This window comes from Monodon monoceros, unplaced genomic scaffold, assembly GCF_005190385.1.
Source record: "Monodon monoceros isolate NGI ecotype Baffin Bay Population unplaced genomic scaffold, NGI_Narwhal_1 Super_Scaffold_7, whole genome shotgun sequence".
Classification (NCBI taxonomy): domain Eukaryota; kingdom Metazoa; phylum Chordata; class Mammalia; order Artiodactyla; family Monodontidae; genus Monodon; species Monodon monoceros.
The window spans coordinates 20,551,698-20,566,411 of NW_021703784.1; the positions used below are offsets into that span (position 1 = coordinate 20,551,698).

The window sequence follows — 14,714 nt, forward strand, 5'->3', positions numbered from 1 at the left end:
GTCATCGTTTACAAATAATTATAGAAGATTTTCTTATTATTTATTTAACCTGATCTTTAGGGATTCTAATTCCTGATCTATTTATCATATGTGTTTTTATCACACCAGAGATAATACCAAACACTGAATAACTTTTATTTATAAGAATTATTAGCAATATTTATAGTCTACATAGATACTAAATGAATATATAAACATTTTTTTATGCTACTTCAAAGGTTCAGTAATTTTCCTTCTTAAAGACATTTAAAAATATGAAATCAGTCGTCTTAAATATATTACCACTACAACTCAATAGCCAGTACTGTCATGATTTGCAAAGAGTATGACTAAGTTAAATCCTAAGCATGGTGAGGACTTTCTTATACATCAGAATTGTCACCCATAGTGTTGAGGTCTAAGTTGTTACTCATCTTTGTGGTATAATTTTCCCTCAACAGAGATTTACTGAGCACCTACAACCTGCTGGACACTAAGCCAGGTGCTGAGGACACAGAACTGTCCTTCCCTTGATGAGTTTAGTTAGAGAATCCTCTTTAGCCAGAGTGTACGATTTTGCACTTAACCTCTCGAGAGTCAGTAGTTATCAAATATGGTGTGTAAGATGAACAGTGTAATATTGTTTTGAACAGTGAGGATACCTTAGACAGAACCTAATGATCGAACATAAAGAAAGAGTATAATTTTGATGTGTGGTTGGTAGAATGACTGTAACGTAATGTGACTTAAACCTTGGACATCAATTGTTGTTTCAGTTCTTTAAATATACCTGATGTTTTGTTTCTTGTGAATGTATTATTTAGATTTACATATTAAAAATGGATCACAGAGGTACTAGTAATTCCTTTATATACGCTTACATTTACATGTATATAGATATATGTGTATGTGTGCAAATATATATTTTACTATTGGGGTTAGTAATTCTTTTCCCTTTGTGGAATTTTCTGTACAGTACTCTAGTGCTGAAGTCTTCCCCTTGCCATCATATTGTATTATTAACTGAGCTGTAGCAAGTCATAACGCTGATTTAAAAGCAGTTATTAAGTAAATGAGGTAAAGCTGTGGTTTTCTTCTCTCTTTGGGGTTTGTATAACATTGTAAGAGAAGTACAAACAGTTTCAACTACATACTATAGTATCTGTTTTTAGCGATGTATGGGGGGATTGCCTATATTTTAGCTTTTACAGGGGAAAATTTTGCTCTCCACTTTTTTTGGACATTATCCTCTAGGGAGATTTCTTAGCTTGAATTTGACATCACCATCTCTGCTTACTTTAAATCTTAAGGGACCTAAAAGAAATGGTGTTTTGAACCTGAACACTTAAATTTTCTCTGGCTTCCCCAGGAAAGCTGTGAGTCTGGGAAGAGCAGGTTTGAGAAGGAGAGGGAGAGGAGAACATGTATAATCTTTATGTTGGCATTCTGCATTATTACATAAAGGTGCAGTCCCTGGCATGTGGTAGGAAATAGAGAGTACTTGAATGGGAAATGAGACAGGGAAATATAATTCATTTTCCTAGCATAAGTTTATATCTTGGTTTCACTTTTTACAAAGTATTGTAAATTCCCAGAACAATAAAAGAGAACCAAATTAAAATATATGCAATATAGCAACACTGTCAAGCTAAATAGAATTCTTAAAAGTCATTTACCATTTGGAAATTATTAGCACCATTCCCCACTCCACTTGATCCTTTAGACTAGAGAACTGAAACGGATACTAGACAGAGTATGGGCCTGTGTGTGTCTCCTTTTTTATAAATTAAATTTGCCAAACACTATGAAAGGGCTTGGATGCTCTAAGAAGAATGTAGACACCACTGGCCACTGAGCTCTACTTATCCGAGAGCCAGTGAATCCTCAGGTTGTGAGAAGATGAACATAATAGGTGAATAGACAACAGCAAACTAAGAGAAATAAGCATGCCTAACATTTAGTGTTATAATTAAACCAAAATTATAGGAACACATATTTATGACTTACACATAAACTTATGATTATTGTGTTATGTGCTACTTAGTAACAAATGGTAAGCAGTAGATGACTGTAATTATTATAAAATTTATACAATCAATCTAGAAAAGTGACTTTGAGATCCTTCCTTGTGAAGACCCTGCGTCTACAGGGAGGGCCAGATCTCTTCCTTCTGATGTGGGGCCTGCCGTCCAGGTATGAGTGAGGCTGGATGACAGATGGCTCTACCGAAGATGCTGGCAACCAGGACTAAGGTCTCCAGTCTCTGCAGACTTGAGAAGGGCAGCTCTCTCCCATGGTAGAAGCTGTCCCCTTCCATTGAAGAGCAAATATTGAACAAAGTAAAGATCTGGTTGTGAAAAGGAGTGGTGGGAGGGAAGGAGTAGGCAGGGGACCTGGGACAGTGCAGCCCAACAGCTATGGACCCCAAATGCTCCTTTGTTTGTTTCTCCAGGGATGCTGTCCCAGGAGGGGGATGAAGGTTGTGAGGTAAAAGAAGGCTCCTATTCAAGTATTTCTTTGAGAACTCCACAAATTATGTGTGTGTTTGCTCAACCAGAATATATACCTTGAAGGCCTAGACAAGGAGGAATATCAATTATTCACTTCTAAATGTGAATTAATATCCGTATTTGACTTTCTAGACTCCAACCTAGAGCATGGAACCCTGTCACAGAGGATGCGAGGGAGACCGTATTGAGGGGCTTTGGACCCCCAGGAGATGGAGGGAAAAAGCACTGCATCAGGAGAGACCCGATGGGTCAGAAAAATGTGGTGAAGGGAATAAAGAAAGGAAGGTGGTAGGAAGACAAGAGGAAGATTGTGGGTGTGACCTGTGAGCCTTGACTCACACTTTGCAAAGTTAAAGTGTGTGCAAGGTGTTTATGATGGGCTTGGCCTGCAGACAGGCACACTGCTTGGTGGGGATTACTATGGGAATTTAATTGCCAAAGAGTCCATACCAGTCAGACTTACATGAGACAGATTGATGCTTCAAATGTCAGTTTCTTCATTTATACATAGTAAGAGCTATATATTTCTGACCAGTGAGCCATCAACAAGGTCTTTCTTCAAAGGTCATGTTGTCAAAGGACCTGACAACATGTCCTTCTCCAAAGACCCTTTGCTTCTTGGTGTTCTGTAGTCTGGTTTCTTGCCGACAGCCCAGGACTGCTCTCTGTGTTTTCCTTACAATGCATGCATTCTTATTTGATCATAGAATGTCCATTTTGCTAATGCATTCTGATAACTGTCGGTTTATTCCATCAGAGAGACAATGTCTAGCTTAATTAAGGCTACCATTGATCAAAGAAAGTCTTTGGTCTTTGTTGTTTTTTGGATTAGCCTGATTTTTGGACATCCTGGGCTTTAGTGCAGAGTCAAAACCATGTTATTTATGAAGCCATAATGTCCTGACCTCATTTTAATGACAATAAAGCATTTATATGTGGTGTCACATTTGTTACTTGCAAGTTATTGTTATTTGCAAGTCACCGTAAGGGGATAAATGCGTATAATGCTTCACACTTTATAAAGTCACATGATATAAAATGAGTTTTGTTTTATGCACCCTAATCTATATTATATCCTGTGCATTCTCTTTTATTGAAGAACACACATAGTTCATAATTAAGAAAAACTGGACAGGGAAATCAGTATGTTTTATGATCTGCATGAAGTTTTTAATGTAATTTAAGAAAAAAAACTATCAGTGCTAAAAATGATACTTCAAAGATAACAAAAGATTCAGAACATAATGGGTTACTAAATTCCCCCAGAGACCCCACTGTCAGGCTGTCTAACTAGAATATGGTCCCTGACACACTGAATTCACATTGTGGTGTGTTTCAGTGGGGTTATAGTGGGAGGATCACAAATAAATGCCATCATCATCCATTAACAAAGGGTGGCACGATGGCTTATCCTGAAAATCCAGTTCTGAAAGAGCCGCCACACCACAACAGTCTGTGAATACAGACACTGACTTAAAGAAAAGCACAGAAGTCCTCTGGCATCCTCAGTAAGCTCGGCGGCACTCATATGCCCCCCATGCCAGGCTCCCATCTTCTTTGGTCCACGGAGAAGGGTCCTGGAGGACAGAGGTGTCTGCCCCCTCGTCCGGGGAGAAGGGCCCCACCTTGGGTGGTGGGTCATTGGACATTGTCATGAAAGAGGTGAAGGGGTAGGGGGATGGGGTTGGGTACCCCTGCATGTGGTACAGATCCTCCAGTGTGTGCAGAGAGTAGGACTGAACCCCCGCTAGGGGGGCCGCCCAACCGGAGCTCCTGTGCTGGGCAGTGCTCCCCGACTCTAGCTGGGAGAGGCAGCCTGTGCTGGACGCCAAGCTCTGCAGGGCATCGGCCGGCACGGGGTCTGGTTGGCTGAGGCCTTCGGGCACCATCTGCTCCCACGAGTCCCTCTGAGGAGGATGGAAAGGTCACTGGGGTTAGTCATTAGGTGATCGTCTGACGTGGGCAGATTTCCTTCCCAACACAAGGTGCTGCTGGCCCATGTCTTCCAGAGCAGACTAGGTGTCCTCCCTCTGCTGTCCAAAGCCTCCCTACCAGGCAGCTCTCCCCTCTGGTGTTTGACATCGGCAGTGGGAGTTTTAGTTCCTTTCTTACTCTAGAATTAGATTGTGTGTGTGTGTGTGTGTGTGTGTGTGTGTGTGTGTAGAGAGAGAGAGAGTCCTTTCCCCAGAAAACATTAAATGTGAAGATAATAAAATGAACATTTTGACAGCGTTTCATCATTTACTCCTGGAAGAAGTAGACCCTAAGCTACACAGTGGGCTTCTGAGAGGGCTAGGAAGGCTACCTGCCCTCAGTTAGCAAGGAGGTAGAGCCTCATAGGCTTGGAGCTGGAAAGATTTGGCTTCAATTCATGACTGGGCCACTTACTACCTTCCTGATTCTGAGTATTTCACTTTGCGCATCTGTAAGATAGGGCTTTAATAGCTATACCCTGAGTTGTTGCAAGTATTAAATGAACAAGTGCACATAAAAGTTCCTGGCTGTAGTAGATACTCAATAATGTTAATTCCTACTCTCCCACAGCCTGTTTTGTCTAAAATCCCATCTCCAGAGATTCATGCCTTTGTGGTTGAGGGCTTTACAGTATAAGAAATTTACTAGTATTCATCATCTTTATGAACTCATCTCTGGAAGGACTGCGAGAGAACAAGGTTCTAGAGGGTAGAAATATCGTGGGAGAGGGGAGGCAGGGAGGGGGAGGGCGAGAGGAGTCCTGATGCGCCTGCCCTGGCTGACAGCCTCGCTGTCTGCGAGGTAACTTCAGTGCTCTTTCCTTATGCACGGGAGGAATAATGGGGAAACCTCTGGCACAATCGGTAGAGTATTAACAAAATGGATATATATCCTGTTTTATCAGTCGTCCCCGCCCAAATCCCTAGATAGAGCTTCCTACCGCGGGGCTGGCACGGATCTTTGAGGAGGGCTCCCTGGGCGTGGATCCTGGCATCTCCCGGGGCGGCGCAGAGCAGCCTCCCGGGGGTCTCCGGGGCGAGCAGACCTGGTTGCTAAGCACATAGGCGGCCAGGGCCGCGGGAACCCCGATGTTAGTGACCCCCTAAACTAAGCCTCTGCATACTCACCAGCACGAAGTGTGCAGGCTCCCTGGGGAAGGGCAGCGGCAGGAGCTGTGGCAGGGGTGAGGCGCTGATTAGGGAGCCGCTGTTGGGGGTCAGGGCCGTGGGGCGGTGGTCCCCGTAGAGCTCCGGGAAGTAGGAGTCCAGGTGGGCTGGGTGGCCCTGCCCTGCCGAGGACTCGCAGGCAATGTCCTTCGCCACAGTTCCGGTGCAAGCATCGTTTGTGAACTGTTTACTGTTGTGGAAGTCCGAGTCGGTTAAGAGGGATCTCCTGACACCATAGTAACCTGACATCACCGGTGAGCCTGTTGCCAAGGGGAAACAAACGGGCAAAAGTTGTTTCCTTGGAGGAAGTCAAGGCATCTCTGTTGCAGCCAGGTCTCTCCACGTGTGAAATGGTATTTCCAACGCAGGCCTGATGCCAAGGCCAACATTTAAATAGATAAATGTCTTGAAAGGCATTAACTATAGCGGCATTACCTCTTTTAACTGGTCCAGCCCAAATAATTCATACATTTAAAGTTCGCTCTGCCTTTGGGGATAAGTTCACTTTAGATGGAGCAATAACTGTTCAGTGTCTCTCACTTCTTGTGCACCTTCAATGTGCCAGGTGCTGTGCTAGGCGCTGTGCTTATTCTATCTCTTTGGGCTTAAGGAGATAGAATAAGAAGCCCTTGGCATTTACATTTCATCTAATGAAGTACCTTTTTCACAGTTTCTGAGTTCTGTCCCCATAGATACAGGACCGTTTGCAAGAGGCTGCTTCTGGGGCATGTTATGTGAGACTCAGCATCTCTAGATAAGGTGAGACAATAACCCCGCCCCAAATCAGAGGCAGGTCGTACTCTTCTTCTAATTTTTTTGTACACTGGCCGTGACTTGCACCTATTAGGCACCAGAAACGGCTGCTTGCTTTGCTTCTGTGAAGCAAAGTTAGAGGACCACAAAAAATGTTTTCTGGCTTTGATGAATCTGGTGTTATTTGCTGCCCTCTTGTGGCCACGTTGAGTCTCTCACTCAGCTCACCTGGGCACTGCAAGCGAGAGAAGGGAATGCGTGGCACAGAAAGCTCCCCTTGGTGGAAACCTGGAGAGGCTGAAACTGAGAAGAATCTCATTTAAGGTAAGGCCAGTGAAATAGTCCCAGAGGAGAAGAGATGTGTTAGCTAAAGACTTTCTGATCTCGTAGCTCAGTTGTAGCAGGAAACCCTTCATCACTTTGAACATGGTCAGGAGCACAGACTCAAGGGCTGTAAAACTGATTTTTATTTTTCCAGCTGGTGGTGGGTGTGATCCAATTAGCTAAGACCTACTCCCTCACGTCACAAAGAGGCTGAGCTGGGAGGATGATGCGGGTGCTTGTCTTTGTCACCTTTCCCAAACACAGTGGACTGCTTCTGAGCTTTGTCCCTGCCCACCCTGCCCACTCTTCCACAGGGAGAGAAGACAGACTCATCAAGACCTTCCTTCTTATTACACTGACTCAGTCATACATGACTCTCCAGACACAGCACTTTGGCCCCTGCCACCTGATGTGGCACTTCGTATTATGCTCGATATTCTCTCTCCTGAGTTACAGCCCTCTTTCCAATCCATCTGCAAGCTCCATGGGGGCAGAGCTTATGTCCTACACATTTTCTGTAAACCCAGTCGTATAATACTGTGTTCAAAAATTACATGTGAATTTATTCATTCATTCAGAGGAAATCAAAATGCCCTGTAGAAACTTAAAGCACAATTCCACTCACTCCACTTTCATCTTAAATTCTACAGCCCCAAACTTCTAATCTCATGAATTTGAAAGCTGCAGTTAGAGGTTTCATCGTAAGCATAATTCTCCAGAAAAAACATCTGTGCAAGTGAAAATTAATATCAATAAATAAGGTTTCGTTTCATGCCAGGAATTTATATCCACAGTAGTGGTTAAGGCTGAGAACAGAATGAAGAATAAGTAAACAAGGCTTCCAGGATCTCATGTCTGTATTTCCAATTTCCAAATAAAAAAATACAGAGAAAAAAACCCTTTGCTTTTTATTATTATTATTATTTTTTTTTTTTGCGGTACTCGGGCCTCTCACTGTTGTGACCTCTTCCGTTGCGGAGCACAGGCTCCAGACGCGCAGGCTCAGCGGCCATGGCTCACAGGCCCAGCCGCTCCGCGGCGTGTGGGATCTTCCCGGACCGGGGCACGAACCCGTGTCCCCTGCATCGGCAGGCGGACTCTCAACCACTGCGCCACCAGGGAAGCCCCCCTTTGCTTTTTAAGCATGTATTTTTCTCCCTAAAAAGAGGAAGAATAATTCTAGATGATAACAGAGGCTGCAGAAATTTTCTTCTGTAGAATGGAGCAGATACAACCAGATTCCAGTGACAATAAATATGATTGGGAAACACAGCATAGAGACTTTCAGATATGTGGGATCGTCTCCTGCTCTTACCCCTTTCCCTTTTCCAGCTCTGAAGGTTACCAAAATTACTGAGAAACCATATGCCCTTCTGAGTTTGGGATCTGGAAGGAACGTGTGTGTGTGTGTGTGTGTGTGTGTGTGTATATGTGTCTACGTGTGTATACACACACATATGAGAGTGCCCCAAATTATTATTAAGAATTCTCCTATTCCATCCCAACAGGAGTACTTAATGAGACATATGTATTAAAATGAATGTAAGGTGCTTAACTAAGTGCCTGGCATATAGAAAGCACCAATAAATAATTGTTATTCCACCTGCCCTCAGGTCTCTCTCTTTCTGTTCTGAAGCATGTGCATAATCTATCAGACCACAGTGCCAGAATCTTAAACATTTTAAAACTGTATCAAGGGCTTAATTGATATTGCTTTTGCCCAATAAGCTTATGCTGGACGGAATGCGTTCCAAATTCAGGAATGACTGAATGAGGTCTCCTTTCCCTGATTTTACATTTTAAAAATAAGTGTTTTAAAGCTGCAAAATTTTGCAAGTGCTGTAAGGCAGCTATGAAAGAATGGAAGCCTAAATGCCTGATTTTGCTCAAAGAGAAGGAATTGCCCCTTGAACTGCAATACTCACCTGGCATCGGGCCAAACGGAGGCTGAGTAGAGCTGACACTGCCCTGGAAGACAGAGGGGGCACAAGTGTTTTCTTCTTTAGTTGCAAGTTTGAACTTAAAAAAAGTTTAGGAATACGTTCTACAAGCTTTATTTTCTGCTACTAAGAAACATTTTAGGAGAGGTTAGCTTAGAGGAGGGTCAAAAGAGAGTTAAGAACACAATACCAGAAAACAAACAAGGGACAGAGAGAAACCAAAGTTTTAGATTCTGATAAACTTGCCAAAAAGCACAGTTTAGATGAAATAATTTATCTTTTTTTTTTTTACTGTTTGTGTTAATATCCTTCATCAAATATATATCAAAGATTTATATAAATACATACATACATGCACACACAAATATGTTTGTATTTGGTTTTAACATTGAATGGCCACTTTTTAAGCTGTCTGCCTCCATGTAGAATGGAAGCTTCACTAAGGGTAGAGACCTTGACTGTGACTTGTTCTCAGTGTCCGGAACAGAGTGTGATCCATCATAGACACAATAAAAATATGTGGAATAAAAATAGGCGTCAAAGATCCCGCAGGTTAGTGAGCATAGGAGGCTGAGGGATGTTGTCGGGTGAATTATGTCCCCTGAAAAGATATATTGAAGTCCTAATTACCAGAACCTGTGAATATGAACTTATTTGGAAATAGAAGGTTTGAAGATGAAACTAGTTAAATTAAAATGAGTTCGTCCTGGAGGATTGTGGGTCCTAAATCCAATATGATTGTTGTCCTTATAAGAAGAGGAGAGAGACACGCAGAGACACACACACAGAGGGGAGAAGGCAGTCTGAAGAAAGAGGCAGAAATCTGAGAGCTACAACTTCAAGCTAAGGAACACTAAGGTTTGCCAGCAACCACCAGAAGCTAGGAAGAGGCAAAGAAGGATGCTCTCCTAAAGCCATCTGAGGGAGCCTGGCCCGCCGACAACTTGATTTTGGACTTCTAGTCTCCAGGTTTGTGAGACGGTAAATTTTTATTGTTTTAAGGCATCCCATTTGTGGTAATTTGTTACTGTAGCCCTAGGACACTAATACAGGGAGTGACTGATAATGAAACAGATAATTCGGTGTAGTGTGAGAAGTGGCATTTTAGAAGTAGGGTGGGCTGAGGTGGACACCTAAGCCAGTATTAGGGATGGGATGGGGGACATATCCTGGAGGAGTTGATGCTTAAGCTGAGGGCTGAAGGAAGAGTATCCAGGTGTGTAGAGTCTTAAGATATACAAATGCAAGCTCTGGCTCCAAGATGCCCAGGAACAATGTTGCTGTTGTAAAAGGTGAGTCCTCAACATCTAGTTCTTCGGATTTGAACACTTAGTCTTGACCCTAATAATCCTACAAACTCTCAAGAGTTGGAAGAGATTTTGCAGAGTCTCATTCAACTACCACTCAAGGCTGAAATACTCTCCATGTTATCAGCCCTGGGTGCATTTAGCCTATAGTGGTGGAGAACTCGGCACCCTCTGCGAAAGCCTATTTCTTCTTTGGGGACCTCCAGCTGTGATAAAGTAGGCTGAAAAGAGTCATGTTCTTAATTCTAATCTTGGTCCATACAGAACAAGGTAAACCCTTCTTCCATACATAGCTCTTCAGATATCTGAAGATAACCCATCATTTCTCAACTGTCTTAATCAGCCTGGGCTGCTAGAACAAATACCATAGACATGGTGGCTTAAACAACAAACATCTCTCCCAGTTCTGGAGGTTGGAAGTTTGAGATCAGGGTGCAAGTAGGGTCGGGTTCTCTGGGGGCCCTCATCCTGGCTTGCAGTTGGTTGTCTTCTCACTGTGTCTTCATGTGGCACAAAGAGAGATCATCTTTTCCACGTGTCTCTTCTTATAAGGGCACCAATCCCATTCATGAGGGCTTTGCCCTCATGACTGAACTACCTCCCCAAAGGCCCCATCTCCAAATACCATCGCGCTGGGGATCAGGGTTTTTTTTTTTTTTTTTTTTTTTTTAGATTCCATATATATGTCTTAGCATACAGTATTTGTTTTTCTCTTTCTGACTTACTTCACTCTGTATGACAGCCTCTAGGTCCATCCATCTCACTGCAAATAACTCAATTTTGTTCCTTTTTATGGCTGAGTAATATTCCATTGTACATATGTGCCACATCTTCTTTATCCATTCATCTGTCGATGGACACTTAGGTTGCTTCCAGTGATGAGGGCTTTAACACATGAATTATGGGGGTGGGGTACAAGCATTCCATCCATAGCCCCAAACTGGAATTGTATCTTTTTCAGGCAAAATGTCCTCCAACCGTTCAGAAGTAGCACAGTATTTGAGAGTGAAGACTCTGGAACCAGAGTGTGTGTTTGAATCCCAGCTCTGCCTCTTGTTAGCTCTGTGATCTTGGGCACATGAAGATTAAATGTGATTTTATGTGTCAAGCACTTAGAATAGTTCCTGGCTTAGAGTAGGGAGGATGTAAGTATTAGCTATTATCACTCAGATGCATTTTTATGTCTCTTCAAATCTATGGTATATTCCTCTCAACATGTTTTCCTATTTAATAAGTTAACACTTTCTTTTTTTGTTAAATTTAATTTATTGACATATAGTTGATTTACAATGTTGTGTAAGTTTGTACTGTACAGCAAAGTGATTCATTTATGCATATATGTTTTTTTTTATATTCTTTTCCATTATGGTTTATCACAGGATATTGAATATAGTTCCCTGTGCTATACAGTAGGACCTTGTTGTTTATCCATTCTATATATAATAGTTTGCCTCTGCTAATCTCAAACTCCCTAATAAGTTAACAATGGCAAATGGCAGAAGGAAACTCGTGGGCATGCAGGGTCAGAGATGGGTGCAGGTCAGGGTACTGTGATTCTTATATGGGAAGGAAAGGAGTTACTGATTAACTGTAGAAGCACTTGTGTTTGGGCACATTTTCCCATGTTGCCAGGGCCCATGTTATCCAGTGTTTCCCTCTGATTTCCAGCTCTGTCCATCTGGGTCTTTCCTCCGAGGCCTGTGCCAGGGCCCATTCCCTGTGGCTTCTGCCTCAGCCTCCTTCACTGGGTAAGCAGGGTGTGGCAGGGTGGTAGCTGTCCTGGGTGCTGCCTGGGGAGATGTCCTGTTGCTCTCCTGCATCTTTTCCTCCCTGCCTGCTCCCTTAAACTGCTCTGGCCAAGGCTGGGGCCAGGAAGAAGGCTTCTGTGAGATGCAGGGCATATGCCCAACCTGATGGACAGAAGTATCGGCACCTGTCAGCCACGCGCTGGTTGGCTCATCAGCAGCTGTGGCTCTGCCCTGGCCTCTGCCTGAGGCCTGACAGAGCTCAGTCTGTGCCAACACAGCCCCTTCAGCATCTACCACCACCAGTGCCACCAACAGCCTTCTTATACCCCTTCTTCTTCTTCTGCCCAGTTTTAATTATTACTGTGGAATTGCCAGCGCTGTACCTCCCACCCCAGCCCAATTTTAATACCTGAAGACCCTACAAAGCTTTCATAATTACTAGCCTAGTTGATTTTATTTATTATTTGATGAAAAGAAGGCTCTTGTGTTTGTTTCTTCTGCATACTTTTGCCCTTTACCTGCTGTGGAAAGTAAACACTCTATTTCCATTCTTTATGGTTAGCCATAAAATTTTACCTGCGTATTTAACAAAGACGACAAGCAGTATCTTTTTAAAATAATTTATTTATTTTATTTTATTTATTTTTGGCTGCGTTGGGTCTTCCTTGCTCTGTGCAGGCTTCCTCTAGTTGTGGAGAGCAGGGGCTACTCTTCACTGCAGTGCACGAGCTTCTCATTGCGGTGGCTTCTTTTGTTGCGGAGCACGGGCTCTAGGCATGCAGGCTTCAGTAGTTGCAGCACGCGGGCTCAGTAGTTGTGGCTTGCGGGCTCTGGAGTGCAGGCTCAGTAGTTGTGGCACACGGGCTTAGTTGCTCACAGTATGTGGGATCTTCCCAGATCAAACCTATGTCCCACTCATTGGCAGGTGGATTCTTAACCACTGCACCACCAGGGAAGTCCCTACAAACAGTATCTTAAACCTCCCACTGACAGACAAGATCCTTAGGACATTAACTCTTATTGCTCCTCTCCTAATTTACACGAGTATGTATTTTCTTGTATTTTAGCTTGTTTCTTTTTATTAAACCTCCACAAATTAGACTTCATAATTATTTTCATCATTTTATCAAGTAAATCTGTATTAGATTTACTTACATGTTCATCATTTTCTTTGCTTATCTGTCCTCCAAAATTTTTTTCTAGATTCAAGTTTCCTTCTTCTGAAATAACCCTTTAAAAAATTCCTTCCCTGTAGGTGGTGTTAGTGGTAAACTGTTTCAGTTTTTTATTTATCTGAAAATATAATTTCTTTTGCCCTGTACTTAGAAGATACTATTTTGGGGTTCATAATTGTAACTTTACAATTATTCTTTTGTCAGCACTTTAAAGATAGCACTCCATTGTCTTGTGGCTTCCATGATTGCTGTTGAGAAGTTTGCTATTAACCTTAAACTTATTCTTTGTAACAATCTTTCTTTCTTTTCTGACTACCTTTTTAATATACTCCCTTTGTCTTTATGGTTTTTCAAGTCCATCTCATTTTACCTTGGGGTAGATTTTTAAAATGTATTCTGCTTGTATAGGGTGTGCTTCATGTGGCTGGGGGTACATGTCTTTCAGAAAAGTTTCAACTATCCTCTACTTAAATATTGCCTTGCCTGTATTATCTGTATTCTCTCCTTCTGGGTCTTTGATGTATGTTAAATCTTTTACTTTTATCCCCTAAATATTCTTAACTTTTTGTCACTTCCTCTATATCCATGATTCTATGTTCTATATTTTGGGATAGATGGGTATAGATTTCTTCAGCTCTACATCCAGTTCACTAATTCCTTCTTCAACTGTAGCTAATTTACTGTTTAACACAAACATTGAAATTTTTTGGTATCAATGATTAGATATTTTTTCATTTCTAAAATTTCCATTGATTTTTAAAAAATTTTGCTTGGTTTTCTGTTGAGTGTTATTATGTATTATGTTATTATTTATTTTGTATTTGGTAGTTCTAATATCTGAAAGTCCTGAGAATTTAACTTTATTGTTTATGCTGACTGTCATTCTTAGTGACTTGTTTCCTTATGCATTTGGTGATCTTTGATTGAAACTCATATTTGTGAAAATCTGGGTTCCTAAATTGAGGTTGTGCTTCTCCAGAAGAGTTATGCTTATATTTCTTTGGAGGCAGCTCCCTTCCAGGTTCCCTGTCCCAGGTTCATCTCCCCAGTCTTGGCAAAAATAGCTCAAGAACCAGTCTTCATGTATCAGGCTAATTTGAACACCCTTCCTTAGGGGAATCTGCCTTTTTGGTGTGATCAACTTCTCTTCATTCTGTGTCCTTACTTCTGCTTAAACATTTTCCCCACCTTCCATGCTAACCTTCAACCCAACCCCCCCTGCCCCAAACCCCCTAGCTTTGGTGATTTCCCTTACTTCCAGCCAGCCCAACAAATTAGCAAAATTTGTTTTATGCAGGATTCTATTTTGTTTTGGGTACAAATCTCCCCACCTCCAGACTGTTGACTATCTGAAACAGAGTCAAATCCCTAAGTATTAAAACTAGAAGTAGATACTGTCCTGTTTTAACCACAGCAGCTTTTATTTTTAACTTTTTATTTTTCTATGACTGCCAACATTTTCCAGCAGAGATTTAGATTATAAATAAAATTCATAAGCACGCACTTGTAGTAATTTCATAAGCACACCATTAGGCACATGACCAAATGTGTTATATCTACTAACATTTAATTATCACAACCACCCCAGAAGATAAGTAATGTTATTTTCATCTTGATGAGTAAATTGAAACAGAGAAAATAACTCGGGTTCCCCTGTAGGTAGGGTTGTTGTTAGTGGTGGTGGGTGGGATCAAACAAGGAACTTTCTGATTCCAGAGCCTATTTCTTAACTACCACAGCGTACTGCCTTCCAAGAGCTTTTATAACTTGAAAATAAAAGTCAGAAAACTTCATAGTTTAAAATATTAGTATAAAGGAGACTTAGGGACATTCAGAGA

At 42.0% G+C, this 14,714-nt stretch overlaps 1 protein-coding gene across 1 annotated transcript in view; it reads right to left on the reverse strand.

Moving 5' to 3' along the window:
- Positions 1-3,994: 3,994 nt before the first annotated feature.
- CUNH11orf53 (chromosome unknown C11orf53 homolog) overlaps positions 3,995-14,714 on the reverse strand; it is a 64,842-nt gene continuing 54,122 nt past the window's right edge. Inside the window, exons 4-6 of the mRNA XM_029208049.1 lie at positions 8,632-8,674; positions 5,591-5,889; positions 3,995-4,396 (exon numbers count right to left, since the gene is read on the reverse strand). Of these exons, the coding sequence (XP_029063882.1) occupies positions 3,995-4,396; positions 5,591-5,889; positions 8,632-8,674 (744 nt within the window). The remainder of the gene's footprint in view (positions 4,397-5,590; positions 5,890-8,631; positions 8,675-14,714) is intronic.